The sequence below is a fragment of the Vulpes vulpes genome, chromosome 1 (genome assembly GCF_048418805.1).
Source record: "Vulpes vulpes isolate BD-2025 chromosome 1, VulVul3, whole genome shotgun sequence".
Classification (NCBI taxonomy): domain Eukaryota; kingdom Metazoa; phylum Chordata; class Mammalia; order Carnivora; family Canidae; genus Vulpes; species Vulpes vulpes.
The window spans coordinates 123,946,428-123,962,252 of NC_132780.1; the positions used below are offsets into that span (position 1 = coordinate 123,946,428).

Consider the following 15,825-nt stretch of genomic DNA (forward strand, 5'->3'; position numbering starts at 1 on the left):
CCTCCATCTCTTCCTGTTCTTTGCTCCCCGCTGGATGGGTTAACATTCCCCCGGTGGGAAAAGTTGCACCAACAGATTAGCTTTTTTTTTTAAGATTTTATTTGAGAGCGAGAGAGATGAAGCAGGAGCAGAGGGAGGGGCGGAGGAGAGGGGGACCCCCCACTCAGCGGGGAGCCCGACCCAGGGCTCAGAGCTCCCACCTGAGCGAGCCACCCAGCCGCCCCCAGATCAGCACTTTTCAAGGTGTTCAAGGAGTCTTAGCCCTGAAGACGTTTCTAGGACGAGTGCTGAAAATAGCGCCGGAAAATCTTGCATTTACAACCCCCTCTCTTGGAGATTCGCAAACGGCACTCACATGCGAAAAGATCTGAAAAGTTTCGCAGGAGAAAAAAGAAACTTTAATTTCGTTTTAACTTTGTAAGCCACGGAGTTCCAGCCCCCCCGCCCCCCAACACACTCCTCCTCGTCATCACTCAGAGCTAATATTCTGTGCAATTTTGACATTCGCTAAAGAAACCACCTTGCGGGAATAGACTGTTTCTACGGACCCCGCACAATCGACCAGTGCGCTTGCTGGGGATTACACGGACCCCCGGTTAGCGAGCTGGCATGTCCAAAATTGGTGTCATTTAAATAGCTCTCTTGAAGACTTTAAGCCCGTCAAAGAGTGAGAATAATCCATGGCATGAATAGAAGCATTTTACATCTGTGAGAAAACCCACAGCCCGAGAGTCAAGTTAACTCACACCCACAGAGTGTACTGGACATGCTGCAGACAAGCATTCTCGGGGCCAGACGCAGCCTTATAAGGTGGCCTGACATTTTCTCATGGCCCAGGCCACCCTCCAAAAATATCCGGAGACAGAAGAGTGGGAACTGACCTCCCCGAACCTTTCAAAGATTAACAAGCGGGCTCTCAATTAGACAGGAGCACTAACACCTGCTGCCCGAGCAGCTCCAAAAGCCCTGCAGGGTCGCTGTCGGGGAAGGTTCTGCAGCGGGAAGAGAACAAATGGATGGAGCCTTGAAACACACCAACAAGCGGGTTTCTTGGTTCAAAAAAAAAAAAAAAATGTAATTTCCTGGATCCCTCCAGAATATGCTTTAAAATCCGACTGCCTTTGCTTTATATGGACAATAGAGACCCGTGACTAATTTTTACGAGTGTGCCTTTGCCGTCCTGGGGCTGAAGCCGGTTCCAAATGTCTCACTTCCCAGGGCCCGATCGCTTGTGAGGTGCTGCCCCCCAGCGGGGCAGCCCAGCGCCAACTATGCAGAAAGGGAGTTTGGCCTTGAACCAGGTGCGGTATCTGGAGACGCATCTGGCTGCATCCACGAAGGTCAAAGACTGATGGGAAAGCGCGGCTGTGCTAAGAAGTCTACGCTCTGGAACTGGTGAGCAGAAAACACAACTCCCAAATATAAAGATTTTATGAAATGGGTACTCGGTGCTTATCTAGACAGCCTCTCTGATACTTTATTTTTGCTCATCGAAGGAGACTTTTTAGGGGTGAAATGCCATTTCTGGGGAAAAGAGATTATTTTCGGTAATGCGATCTGCCCCAGTAACGCTAAGGAGAAGCTTTCTAAGTTCGAAAGCAGAAAAGATTGAATCGTCTCTCACATTTGAGAGGAAGTGTTGGTCAAAGACCCATACAGCTCTCGTAATTCTGGTTCTCAGTCGCAGGCAGGGGAATGTTAATAGGTAGGGCTATTTTTGGTAAGAGTTGCTTAGAACAGTTTCTTCACTACTAAACTGTATGACAATGAGCCAGTCCATTTGTAAGGCTGTTTTTTTTTTTTTTTTAAATAATATGAGGAATTGCAAAGCTAGTCTTCATTCTTGTTAAAGGGAACAGAACAACACACAGCGGTATTTTTGGAACAGTGTGTGTAACAGGAGGTCTCTTAATTATACCAATGGTAATTCCTCAGGCCAGAGCTTATTATGTTAACATAGTACACATAATTGCCACAAAATATGACAATGACAGATTAGAAAGCCCTGGTTTCCCATTACCACCCTAGGATTGTCAAGGTTGCATTTTCTGGGTAGCCTCTACTATTAACTTAACCATCTGTTCCTCAGCTTTAGTTGAAATAATTCTTTTCATAAATGAAATGCCTATCTCTGAGACACACTAGACTGCATACGAGAGGACTGGTCCGACAATCACCAAGGTCTAGGCCATGCTCGGACAGCCGGGGGAAAGAAAATGTTCCCTCTGCAACAAGGGCCATGCTCTTGGACCACAGTGATGGCCAGCTCGGAGAAGGACTTGGTGGGCCCGGCCGTGGGCATGCTACTGCTGCAGGCACATGAGAAAGAGATCACTCGGAGATGACGCCCTAGACGATGCCCAGCCCACAGGTGAGGGCTGCATTGAGGTGAGGAGGTCTGGGGTTTAGAGCCAGCAGGACGGAGGTGGCCCGGGGGGGTGTAGGGCCCCCACTGCCTACTGTGAATGTGAGAGTGCAGAAGGCATTTTCAGGAGGCACTTGACCACACCTTGCTTTGCTATAAGATGAGCACTGCCAGGCAACCCTATTTCCCATCTTAACTTCTATCAGAAAAACACACTGCCAAAAACCGAAACCAAAACAAACCACCCAACATTGTAAGGCAAGGACCCTCAATCGTTTCCCGGCTTTCTTAGGTTTCCTCATCACTTACGTAACTAACCCCTCTTGTCCCTCTGTGGCCAGGCTGAGAGGGCTTTGGGTAAGCTTGACGACTGACTGGCAGGAAGAAGGACTTGTTGGAAGCCTCTTTAAGTATAATCGTCTCCTCCTGCAAGTGCACTGCGGACAGCAGAAACAGAGTTTAAACCTATCAAAGAAAGGACTGGAGTCCGTGACAAAACTGAAACTCTTCCATCGTCTCACAAACACCACGTTCAGGCCAACTTAACTGCGAAAAATCACTAGACTCACTGGTCAGTATTTCAAATCCAGGCAGAGCACACACCAGTTTATTTTGAAATGCAACACAGGTCAGTAGTTTATGAGTACAACTTATTACCACATTGACATTATCAGGTAAAAACAGCTTCCAAATGCATGCATAGAAAGTTAGCCATAGTCTTGGAACTCCTTATGTCTAAATATACAAAAAATACATTTAAATTATATAATTTTCGTGAATCAAAGACTTATAAAATTACAATTTTGGTTTTCACAACATAGAAAAAATACAAAAATGACTATTATATGTGGCTGTATGATTTTTTTTTTTTTACCCAAATTTCAAAGGAGTAATAGGTACTGGTTTTGATGTTTTATCTAGAAACTCAAAACTGGAAATAACTTGCAGGTCGTAGCACATCATTGCCGACCTTCTGTTATAAATGAATAACCCAAACAAACCAGTAGAGAGGAGGGCACAATCTGCATGTGCCTCTTTATCTCTACACATCTTCTAAGCCCCTTTCTGTGGGAAGTTTGCTCCCGAGGAACACATTCTGTCTGGAAGGACAGTGCTTTATCCCATGACTAACTCTCCACGGTGCCTTTGATGATGGTCAGTATGTGTTAAATGAGTGATCACAACCTGAGCAAACGGAACCCAGCGAGATGCCGATTAGCAGCTTGTGTCTACAGAGCACTACTGCGCACCTCAAAGAATTCTCTCCTGGAAAATGGTCCCCGGGGGGCGGGGGGTGGGGAGTCTGAAACACCCAACCAGGTGGGTGGCGGGGCAGATGATACCTTGGACTATGTCCTGAAATGGAAACAGTCAGCCTAACAAAATAGCCACCGAACGCCACCTCGCACTTTGCAAGATGTGACCGTTGGTAGGGTTAGGTGTTCTCAATTCAGAAAAGACCACTAGCCCTCAAAGGAGGAATTAATTCAGGTTAGAGATAAAGAAACCAGTTACTGAGAGGGGAGGAATGAAGGACATGGCCCGGGCATACCTTACTTATCCGCCACCAGCCTTTTAAATGTTGATGGATCAAAATACACACTGGGGTGGAGACCCTTTCTCAGGAGGGAGTTGCTCGCTGTCTTCTTGCTGCCAAGGTTCAATCTGATGCGACACCACTGTTGGCGACAGACTGTTCTTCGTAACTAGTGACAGAGTCTAACAGAGAGGCCTGGATAAAACCCCCAATCCACTGATCCTGGAAAACCTACATTTTTTCATCCCATCTTCTATGACTATTCCAGAAATGACTGAAAAAAAAAATCTTACCCAAACGAAGCAATAAGACTAATATAACTCAAATTGTTTCTATTTTACAGTAGAAATACATTTTGGAAAAAGAAAGAGAAAAACACATGAAAAATAATCTTTCCTCTATATTTAGTTTATGAAGTACAAGAACAGATTCTAATCTCAACATGCCCAAGTTAAGACTGCTGACTTGAAGCAGAATTTTAATGCTCAATTCAAAAATAATTTTATTATACATCTGCCTGCATTAAATTTGAGGCTCCATACTTTCTTCTCATTTTCATCTTAATTATCAGGCATCTATGAAAATAACATTTAAAAAATTAGTTTTCCATCGTGACACTGTTCTATGTATAATGCTAGTAAGATAGGCTTTTAAAATTTCAAGTATCAACCATTAGAAAAAAAAAAAAAGACAGAAAAGAATCCACAAAGACCATCCTATGTCTAAAATCTAATGCAAATCTGAACTTGGGCTTTACATTTTCATTAACCCTTTCCTGAAGAGTCTTAAATGCACAGTTGAGCAATTAAATGGTATGAACACACGGTGGTAATTAGACATGCCTACGTGACCAAAGTATTTCTTGGCTGCTCGAACACATGGAGATGACACTGCATTTAGCTCATGTCTGCCCAACTGGGACACTTTGCTGACTCTGGATTTACAGCTTGGTAGGAACTACACAGGACCATAAATCGGAAAAGTATCCCAACAGGAGAGTTGAATGAAATTGAAAAATAAAAGGGTGTAGAAACCTATTCCTGAACGTTCTTCAGGATTACATTTCTAAAGCGACACCTTCCATGTGCTTCCAATGACAGATTCTCTGCCCCTGATGTGACTAGCCTGGCTTTGGGTCCATGAGTGAGAACAGCTACTGGTCGGTACATTACTTGGAAGTGTTTTGAGGATGATACGGGGAAAGGCACGTGTCATTTGCTTGTGACTGAGCTTTCCCTTTGTGAGAACTGTCACCGTGTTAGAACGTGACTGAGGCTGAGGCCTCGATAGGATAGGTTCTCGGCGATGCAGACACACTTAAGTTCAAGCACGTTTCTTAGTGGCAAGTAGACGTGACTCAACTGAAAACAAACCACAGGGTTCTAGCTGTTTTCAGATTATGGGCACTACCCCTAGGCTTCGCAGACATGCACCTTACACAACTCATTCACTAGATAGGAGGGTGTAGGTCCCAGCCATAACCTCATAACATTCCAGAGAACAAGGTTTGCCGCGTCAGAAATGCAGACTTTCCAGCATGCAGTCAGGCATTTGGAAGAGAGAATGCTGAACACACCGCAGTCTGAAACACAACCCTCCTGCACGCTGGGCCTTCAGCGGGCACGACTTCACTACTCAGACTGTAACTCTCGACTACTTAGTGTTACAGATCTTTATTTAGCAGATACATGAAGGAAACAGGAGGATGGAAAATGCCAAATCCCTTTCCAGTGCCATCATAAATATTGGGAACTTCGGGTTGAAAGAGCATGCTGAAATGGACCGGCCAGGATGTTGTATGTAACAGTTTCTGTTGTTGTTGTTGTTACTGTGTGGTGGCGGCGGCTGTTGTTGTTTAATAAAATCCCAGGCCTGTATGACACTGGATTTTGGTTTTTGTTTTATTATTTTTTTAATATTTTAAAAATAGTTCTTACTTATTTTCTATGAAACGTACTGGGAACTCAAAAAGTCTGCAGCATTTTTTTGTCACTGAAAAGTTTGTGTTTTGGGGGTGCGCAGAAAGCAGGAGCTATTCAAATTTCTTGTGTTCTTCAGTGTGAGAAAGGACCTTTCTTCTCTGGTGTATCATGTGGAAGTATAACTGGGGAAAAACTGTAAGAAAAGAAAGAATTGGTTAAGACCACTTACAACTGCATGTTGTATTTAAAGCCCATGGACTTGAGGTCCTCTTTGACTCTGCTTTTTTTTTTTTTTTTTTTAAATTTAATTTTATTTATTTATGATAGGCACACAGTGAGAGAGAGAGAGAGAGAGAGGCAGAGACACAGGCAGAGGGAGAAGCAGGCTCCATGCACCGGGAGCCTGACGTGGGATTCGATCCCGGGTCTCAGGATCGCGCCCCAGGCCAAAGGCGGGCGCCAAACCGCTGCGCCACCCAGGGATCCCTGACTCTGCTTTCTCATCCAGTATCCAAGGCAGGGAACATGGTGGGCTTGGGGAACGGGAGGAGCAATGCAGAGACTTACCTTTTCCTGTTTTAGCCGAAGGGGAAGGGTGGTACAGACGGGAGGGACAGGCGGTACCGTCACTATGATTACCCATCAAGAGGCCACAGAGCTGCCAGATAACTCTCTACCCTCTCTCATAGTGTCTTCACATTTATTCTCTGATTCTACAAGGAGGTGACTTCTAGTGATGGACTTATTATTCCTGTCTACAGAGGAGGAATGCAAGCCCCAGAGAGGGTAGGTGACTTGCTGGGGGGTTCACAGCAAATTCTTGACAATTCTTGACCAGGCTCTGGGCAACTGACACTCAGTCTAGTCCCTTCTGTCACCCAAGGGGATCTACCAAAAGTACTTCCTGAGAAACATTGTTCCCTGAGTGGGAAGACTGATGAAGGGGAAGGCCATGACATTTCATGTGAACATGAAGAAGCCAAACGTGGATGTAGAAAGTCCTTAGGAAAAGTAAGCTAATATCTTAGGCACTAGAGATTCTGCTCTTGGTCATTTTTTTTTCTTAAAGATTTTATTTTATAGGTTTTTATTTATTAGAGAGGGAGGGAAAGAGGGAGGGAGGGAGAGGGGGAGAGAGAGAGAGCAAGAGGGAGAGAGAGAGGGAGAGAGGGAGAAGGAGAGAGGGAGGGGGGAGAGAGTGAGAGCGAGCACACCATCAGGCGGAGTGGCAGGCAAAGGAAGAAGCAGGCTCTCTGCTGATGCAGCGCTGGATCCCAAGATCCTGAGATCATGACCTGAGCTAAAGGTGGATGCTTAACTAACTGAGCCACCCATTTATTTGAGAGAGAGAGAGAGAGAGAGAGAGAGAGAGAGAGAGAGAGACAGCAAAAGCAGGGGGGAGTGGCATAGGGAGAAGGAAAAACAGGCTCCCCACTGAGCCAGTAGCCCCATGTGGGGGCTCAATCCCACATGGACCCTGAGATCATGACCTGAGCTGAAGGCAGATGCATAACCAACTGAACCACGCCAGGTGCCCCTATTTATTTGAGAGAGAGAGAGAGAGAGAGAGAGAGAAAGCGAGAGCAAGCTCAGGCACAGGAAAGCTGGGGGAGGGGGGCAGGAAGGGAGAGGGAGAGAGAATCTGAAGTAGGCCTACACCAGCATGGAGCCCAAGAGCTGCTCCATCTCACAACCCTGAGATCATGACCTGAGTGGAAACCAAGAGTTGGATGCTTAACCGACTGAGTCCCCTGTTCTTGGTCATTTCACAGATTACTTTAAAGAGTACTGGTTCTCAAATAAATGGGGTGGTTATCACCTCCCCGGGAGTATTTGGCAGTTGGGGGAGGGGACTATATTTGGAGGAGCGAGGTTACGGGCGTTTAGCATGTGAGGCGAAAATGCCCAAATCTGCAATGTGTGACAGTGCCCCAAACTATTAACTGCCCCATCCCGAATGTCCCCAGGATTCCTGCTGGGAAATGCCAGCTGAAGCTACCTGGCCTTCACAAGGTTATTGCGAACTGGGGGTTCAACAACATGGAACAGACTCCAGCCAGATGGCCTTAAATGTACAATATCCTTCCTTTCCTCCTTTCCCTTCTCAACAGCTCCAATCACTATTTTGTAGGCAGTAACCTGTATTTCTGAGGAGGTAATTTCTACTACTTCCCTGACAGTTTCTTCTTCTTCTTTTAAAGTAGGCCCTACACGCAGTGTGGAGCTCAACGTGTAGCTCAGACTCACAACCCTGAGGATCAAGATCGGAGCCGAATCAAAGGTTGGACGCCTAACTGACCGAGCCACCCAGGCGCCCCGACAGTTTCTTCCTTTTTAAATGGGTTCCAAGTTGGCCAAATTTCAAATTCTCCCAAAGTACTCCAAGACATCAGTGGGTGTGTGCACATAGATCTGATAAACTGCAGAGGAGGCTCCGATGCTGAACAGGGCTGCCATCCACTCTACCCGCTATTTGCAGGCAGGAAGTTATTCAGAGAAAAGACCCAGCTTGTGCATATAATTCAACAGGGAGAGAACTATTCTGGTATGAAAGCCAGAAAATTTGACAAGCTCTATAATCTAAAAACTGGAAGTAAAGATATAATTAAACCATAAGGAATGCTAATTGCAATCATTTAAAAATGTGGGGCCAGTCATATTTCTATAGATAAACTTTAGTAAAGGAAAACTTTGTGGCAAAGTACACTAAGGACTTTTCCACTGGTTGCAGGGGTGGTTGAAGCTTCGCTGCTAGTTCAGAGGGTGTGAGGAAGGATGACCTAGAAGCCATTCACCAGGCCCTTGGTGGCAGTTAGAGCAAGATGGGAGAGCATCCTCATCCCCACAGGCAAGGGCCTACTGGCTACCAAGAGGACCAGAGGTCAGAAATGGAGGGCAGGGATGGCCCTTTTAATTCTTTACAACTTCAGAAGTTTCTCAGTGCCCAAGCAAAGGAATGTGTATGAGGGAGGCCAGGGGAATGGGGGTACTTGGGCTGGAGGTTCTCTACAGTTCTGGTAATGACCCCTTGGTGACCAGAGCTTGGGTGGCACTGTCTCCATCTGAACGACCCACGTGTTTAGACTGGGCCCAACTATTATGGCTGGAACAATTCCAGATGCATGGCTACTATTTTTAACCATGGGCTACAATGAAGAAAAACCCCAAGACAATCTTGACCTGACAACACGCTATCCTCAATTCTACCTTCTGCTCTCCCAGTCCAGGACGCATGGAATGGAGATGGCCGCTGTGCACGTGAGTGCTGCGGTAGGGGTGGGGGTTTCTCCAGGGAGAGGAAGACTTGGAGGCTGAGAGCAAATGGAAGTGCTCTGCCTGAGGCAAGTTTTTTCTCAGTCTCTTTAAAAATCTGAGGTGTGCTTATGGTTACTGACAATCTAGAGAGTGCTCAGCATCTTAGTGTCCTCACCCGACGTCAGTGTTTCTCATTTTTCAGGTTTTTTTTTTTTTTTTAAATCCCCACCCCTACTGGGTGGTAAAAGCCTAGTTTTACCAATTTGGAAGCAGGAAATGTAGACAGGACTTAGATGTCTACTGAGTCCCATAGATACTATACATACTGCAGGTGCAGTGAAGTGGGAGAGGAGCACCTTGTAAAGGATTCCAAAGCACCCCAAAACAGGAAACTCTTGGGGCCATGGCTCATGGGCCACAATTTGGGCTACATGTGCAACAATGCAACAGTTGGGACCATAAAGAAAGACTGTTACTTTGTATAATACATGTATCTCACCAACTTCCCATTAAAGATGAAAAGAAACTTAAGTTGTGGAAAGAAAACCAAATTTGGTAAAGGAGACTGGATGTCAACAGCAACCCCTCTTAACTCTGCATTTTCTTCTTATAAATACAAAGTTTTGGAAAGTTGGAAATGTGCTGCTGGCTGGAGTGAACTGTACAAACTGGTCTCAATATTAACAACCTAAACAACTAAAAACATCCAGGGCCACTGGCTGAGGCTGAGGCTGAAAGCATAATGAGTGCCAGCAGACACAAATGATTTGTAGCAGAAGATACGGTCTGGGCTATCATCTTGAGCCTGAGTGTGGGGTCAGGGATTTGGAGAAAATCTGTTCATCTTTATTTGATATCAACCCCTTTTCTTGGTCTATAGGAGTTAAACTGTCTTAAGGAAGAATGAATATAGACTTGAACCAAGTGAAGTTCTTACCAAAAGGAGGCTGAGAACCAAAAAAGGGGAAGGAACCACAGTAAAGAAAGCCAACTTTGGTTGAGAACACCCCCCTCCCCCGCTTTGTTTTCTCTTCTCTCTCACTCTGAAGGCCCAGAAAGAAAGTCCCACAGAACGGGGTTTGTTTTCCTTCAGGAATCCTATCACTAGGGAAGACTGCCTGTGCCTGTCCTGGCTCCTTAACTAGACCAAGGTGGGGGGAGGCAGAGGCCAAAGACTGGGCGCTTGCTGGTTGGCCATCAGAGCACAAAAAACCTAGGAGGTACAGAGAGACTCAGGCTGTCCTGGAGAGCCGCCCAGGAATGAAGACTTTCCTTCTCTGGCAGACTAAGAGCTCAGAGCAACTCTGAGGTAGGGGCCCCAGATTTCTGCCAATGTGGCAGCACCCTACTATTGGTTTGACTTTATTACACCCTCCCTGCTCCTCTTCCAGTTATCCAATCTGGCATCTACCTCTCATTCATTCAAACCTTCAGCTAATTTTATTTTATTTATTTTTAAAAATATTTTATTTATTCATGAGACACACACACACACACACACCACACACACACACACACACACACACACACACAGAGAGAGAGAGAGAGAGAGAGAGAGAGAGGCAGAGGGAGAAGCAAACTCCATGCAGGGAGCCCAATGTGGGACCTGATCCTGGGGCTTCAGGATCACGCCCCGAGCCGAAGGCAGGTGCTAAACCACTGAGCTATCCAGGGATCCCTTGATTTTATTTTATTAAAGATTTTATTTGAGAGAGAGAAAGTATGTGCTCAAATGCGGGGGGACGGGGTCAGGCAGAGGGAGAGGGAGAAGCAGACTCCCTACAGGGAGCCCGACACGGGGCTCGATCCCAGGACCCTGGGATCATGGCCTGAGCCGAAAGCAGATGCTTAACTGACTGAGCCACTCAGGTGGCCCCTTATGCTGATTTTTAATAAATCCTGTGGTGCCCATTGGGATAATATGTGTTACTCTGGGTGTGGCAAAACTGCAACTGGGAATTGTTGCTCTAGAGAGTGGAAAATGAAACTCTAAGGGGACAAAACAAAAAAGATGAACAACTGTAAGCTAATTTTTTATTAAATTTCTTGACTTTTCTCTATTGATGTTTTCTTTAGAAAGCAACTATCTTTTTCAATTTGAAGAGAAAGGGCCTTTGGCCATCATGGTTCCAGCACCAGAGAGGAGGACTTGATAATTAATAAGGAAGGGAAAATGAATCATTAAGCAGAACTGCTGTTCAAGAATTCCTCCAAGATAAACGCTCACATGAAATCTGGATGTAGTTTTTTTTCTCACAATGCATGAAATGTGATTTTCCACAGAAGGACACAAACATGTCGCTTACGATTGTTCGGATGATTCATTCAGTTCACGCTGTGGGCTGGAGAAAAATCCAACCTTCCTATCTGAATTTAACCTGAGGTTTAGGGAAGAATATAGCATCTTATAGACCAAAATAAGATTCACAGTCACAATGGCTACAGAAATAGCTAAATGAGAAGAAACTTTAACTTCATATGTCTTCGGGTAGAACAAAATCCTTTTGGGTATGTGAAAATCAATCCCAGGATTTTAAGTGAATATCAGAATTCGAATAAAGGACTAAACAACTCTTCCTCAGCAAACAGGACTCACTTCACAGAAGCCTCAGAAATGGCCATTTCTCCTTGTTACTGAGTACATTGATAGGCACTTTTGATTATCTGTATTTAAACCTTTAGCAGTACTATTAAAATAATTGGAAACTGTTCTGAAGAGAACGTAATGTCCTCTTCGGATGATGTTAGTGCATATTTCCAAACAAGAAAATAAGAAATATAGAAAAAAAAAATCTATTTTTATTTTGTTATTTGTTTCTAGTTCACTATTGATACCTTAAAAATGAAGTAACTGTCTATTCTGATATAATGAAAATGCAAAAATATTTTTACAATGTTTCCCAAATACCGTAATAAGCCATTCTCAAGAAACAGAAAAAGTCAAGGTAAGGTCTTTAATGGCCTTTTTTGCTTTGCACTCAGTGCGATCCCCCAATAGGTAGTTCACCTTTCCTGGTATTCACTGTTTCAAACCCACACACGGAGAAGGGCTGCATTGTGGCAGCTGTATTGAGAAGCGTTCATCTTTATTCGACTAGTACTAGAGAAAATCCCCTCTGCAGTCACCACTCAATAAAAACCAAAGCATTCCCAATAAATTAGATTTACGTTTACTTGGATATGGTATAAAAACATCTAGAAACATTTGACTCTAGTTATTGTAGAGCCAATTTTAAAAACGTACATAAATATATGCGTTAATTGTTTACTTACTTGGAATATAGGAGATCATTATCAGAATTAGGAATGCATAATAGTCAAAGGAGAAATTGTATTTGTTAGGTAAACTGATGGAGTACAGGCCAGCCTGTCTGACAAAGGGCAAAGCGGCATATATGGTGAGCAGTTCTCCTGACACTCCCATTGGGTACAGCACAATGAAAAGTGTGTACCTGAAATAAAACAAAATATTCATGACTGAGACTCCAAGACAGTGTTAATAAAAAGATACACCCCCTCCCCCCCATTCAGTACTTGTCTTTCAGGAAGCTATCGTTTCTACATTTTCCTATTTACCCACTGTTTGTTTCTTTCCTTTTAAGCCCAACGTGGGGGCTTGAACTCATAACCCTGAGATCAAGAGTCGTGTGCTCTACTGACTGAAGCCAGCCAGGTGCCGCTTCTTACCATTTAAGTTTTTTTACCCACTATTTTTTTTTCAAGTGCCAGCCAGGTGCCGCTTCTTACCCACTATTTAAATTCTTCTTACCCACTATTTTTTTTTCAAGTGGAAAGGGCAACTTTATTACGCGTAAAATGGACTTAATGTGGCGGGAGCTGTGGACTTAATTTCTTGAGATAGGACGCTTTTAGGCTAATTAGCAGGTGTGTGATGCCTGGATATAAAGGAGCTACAGCAGACTTTCTTGAGACAGGCTCCAAAGGACCGGAAGGTAGGAGGAAGAAACCCCTGCCCTGTCCTTCTGGAAGAGCTGGAAAGGAAGCCAGGTGAGAGAGCGGCTGGGACAGGGGATGGATGGAGGGGATACTGGAGAGGCAGTGGGTCTTGGCACCCAGAGATGCTTGGCATCCTTGCATCGCACATTCTAAGAAATAAGAAGGCGGCTCTTTTTGAGGTTTTGCAAGCCACTTTTTGAAAAGGGCATATAGCAGGTACATCTCTGAATGTTCTAAGATAAAATAAATATGTTTGGTCAGCCTCAAAATTTGGCCCAACTAAACAAATAAATATGGTTTATAGAAGGGTCCTGCTCTGTGGCAGAGGTGGGAGTTGGGCTGGGGGCTTTGCAAGGAGTTGGTGGGGGAGGTGCTGGAGCATGTGTATAGGGATTCCTACACATTGTAGGGATTCATCCCTACAATGAACACCATGTCTGGTCTGTGGACTGAAAAGAACAGAACATCCAGTGTGCTTATCTGCTACCATCAGTCCAATGTCTATACCTATTATTGTGAAAAATGAAACAGATGCTAATTTTAAAAACCTTCAAAAATTCCCAATAGCTTTTGGTCACTGTATAATTTTTCAATAATAATAATAAAACCCCACAATCACTATTACCAAGGGAATCCACAGTTTTTTTTTCACCTCAAAAAGTTCTCTAATGTTTCAAAAAGAATTCAGAGAGAAATTCATCGTATGGAACATTATGGAAATCATTCTGAGGTGTAAGTATTGCTAAAGAAACTATCAGCTCAGATTTTAAAGAGGCTCTGGCTCTTTGTGGCTGACAGTGAGCATTCTGGGCTCCAAACTTCCAGGTGCACAAATCTGCTGAGAAATCGGTGACAAAGAACGGAAGTCATGTTTCTGTGTTCCTGGGCGCTGCCAACTTCAGCTCTGCTAAAGGGGATGGTGGACCGGGAAGATTCTTCCATTGGCCATGGGCAACCATAGACAACCAAGGATAAAAGAATCCTTCTCCACTGTGAAGATCAGGGCTTGGCCAGCCTACTCTCCCTGTAACAGGAGATGCTCCCACAATGCCTGCCCAGGTTGGCTAGCAACTGCCATCTCTTCCCATCCTTCCCCTTTCCTAATAAAACTGTGTACTGGAAAAAGAAAGTATAGAAAACTGTACTTGAAATGTTGGAAACAAGTGGTTTAGGTCTCTAATTTAGTCACCAGACTCCTATATTGTCTGGGCACCACCATTTTCCTTCTATGAAAAGGAGGCACTTGAGCCCCAACGACAATTTTGAGCCTTTTGCTTTGTCACTCTCACCACAGTCCTCTCCAATTCAGAAAACTGCTCATCACCATCTCATGAATTAGCTCAGATAAACAGATGCACTGTCAGCCTTTTACCTAATTCATAAGTAAGATTACTGGTAAAAATGATCAAAGCAAAATGAAATTGCTGACAAGATAAAACCACATGTAATGTTGGTTATTAATTAAAAATTAAGAATCATAGCTCTTTGGCAAAATGGAGATTAGGAGAACTGGACTTGGTCCAAAAAACATAATGGCAGGGGCTCCTCAGCAAAATTTGACATGAACAAAAAGGGGATGTTACATCAAATCTCTATTGAATAATTTAAATAAAAGTAATTGATCCAATAAAAATACTTATTTAAAACTAAAGTGTTTCTATTAATCAAACCTAAGTAGTGTCCCTTATCCTGATGAAATCCACAGACCAGTCTCAATCATCAATCCCAACTCCTGTCTCATACAATTAAAAAAAAAAAAAGAAGAAGAAGAAGTACAGTTGACATCATACAGCTTTATTTTTAGGAGACTGGAGGCAATATTTAGCAATAAAGGACAAATACAGTGATGGATCATTTCAAAAGCTCATCTTCATCCCATGTACTTTACCTGGCCCATTTGATGAGGTAAGGCAGATGGTTTAATAGGCTGAAAGTATAAAAGGAGTATCGGATAATTTCTGTGATGGTCCAGGCAATAACAAACAGGAGGACACTGTCTTCACTCTGTACCTGAAGGAAATGAAAAACAAAAGCAAAAGCAAACACATAAAACATTTTAACGAAGAAGCACTCCCCGTGCGCAGTGCCAGCCCCCCGTGCCCTTGCAGAGCTTGGGGGCGGGGGTGGCAGTAAGCAAGTGGCCACAGCACAGGATAGCTGGCCACATACAGGAACACGTGCCGACGACAACTGTGTAGAGCTAAGTGATTAGGGACAAGGGAGAAGAACTCAGCTTACTGAGGAGTAAGGGAGGCAGGAACAGGAATTACACAGATGAGTGAGTTTTGTCTGTGGGTCTCCTGTGGAGAATATGGACTGATGTTGGTGGGAGCCAAGACTAGTTAGATAAGAAGATAGAAGGTGGAAAGCTTGGGGGTTTTGTCCATTGATAAGAATTTTAATTTGATTTGCATGACAACTAAGAATCTGAAAATTTCACAGAAAGGGAAGGTGGTGACTGAAACACAGCTGAAGATGAGGCTAATTCCCTGGGTAGGACGAATTCAAGTGAGGGAAGAAGAGCCAGAGACCGCCTGAAAGGCAGGGCCCGTGTATGCCCTCCCACTCGTGACTTCTTCCCCCAGATGAAGCTTGGTTTAACTTAAAAATAAGAAATGCAGGACGCCCAGGTGGCTCAGTGGTTGAGTGTCTGCCTTTGGCTCAGGGCCTGATCCCGGATTCCCAGGATCGAGTCCCACCATCGGGCTCCCTGCATGGAGCCTGCCTCTCCTCCCTCTGCCTGTGTCTCTGCCTCTTTTTCTGTGTCTCTCATGAATAAATAAATAAAA

At 44.3% G+C, this 15,825-nt stretch overlaps 1 protein-coding gene and 1 long non-coding RNA gene across 2 annotated transcripts in view; one reads left to right on the plus strand and one right to left on the minus strand.

Moving 5' to 3' along the window:
• The first annotated feature begins 1,360 nt into the window (after nt 1-1,360).
• Nucleotides 1,361-8,439, plus strand: LOC140594324 (uncharacterized). The gene is made up of 3 exons (XR_011995047.1): nt 1,361-1,395; nt 6,514-6,610; nt 8,026-8,439. It is a non-coding gene; the product is annotated as an uncharacterized lncRNA (long non-coding RNA).
• The window catches only part of HACD2 (3-hydroxyacyl-CoA dehydratase 2), a 112,910-nt gene continuing 100,028 nt past the window's right edge, over nt 2,944-15,825 (minus strand). Inside the window, exons 5-7 of the mRNA XM_072725257.1 lie at nt 14,925-15,046; nt 12,353-12,531; nt 2,944-6,017 (exon numbers count right to left, since the gene is read on the minus strand). Coding sequence (XP_072581358.1) covers nt 5,935-6,017; nt 12,353-12,531; nt 14,925-15,046 — 384 coding nt within the window. The 3' untranslated portion in view covers nt 2,944-5,934. The remainder of the gene's footprint in view (nt 6,018-12,352; nt 12,532-14,924; nt 15,047-15,825) is intronic.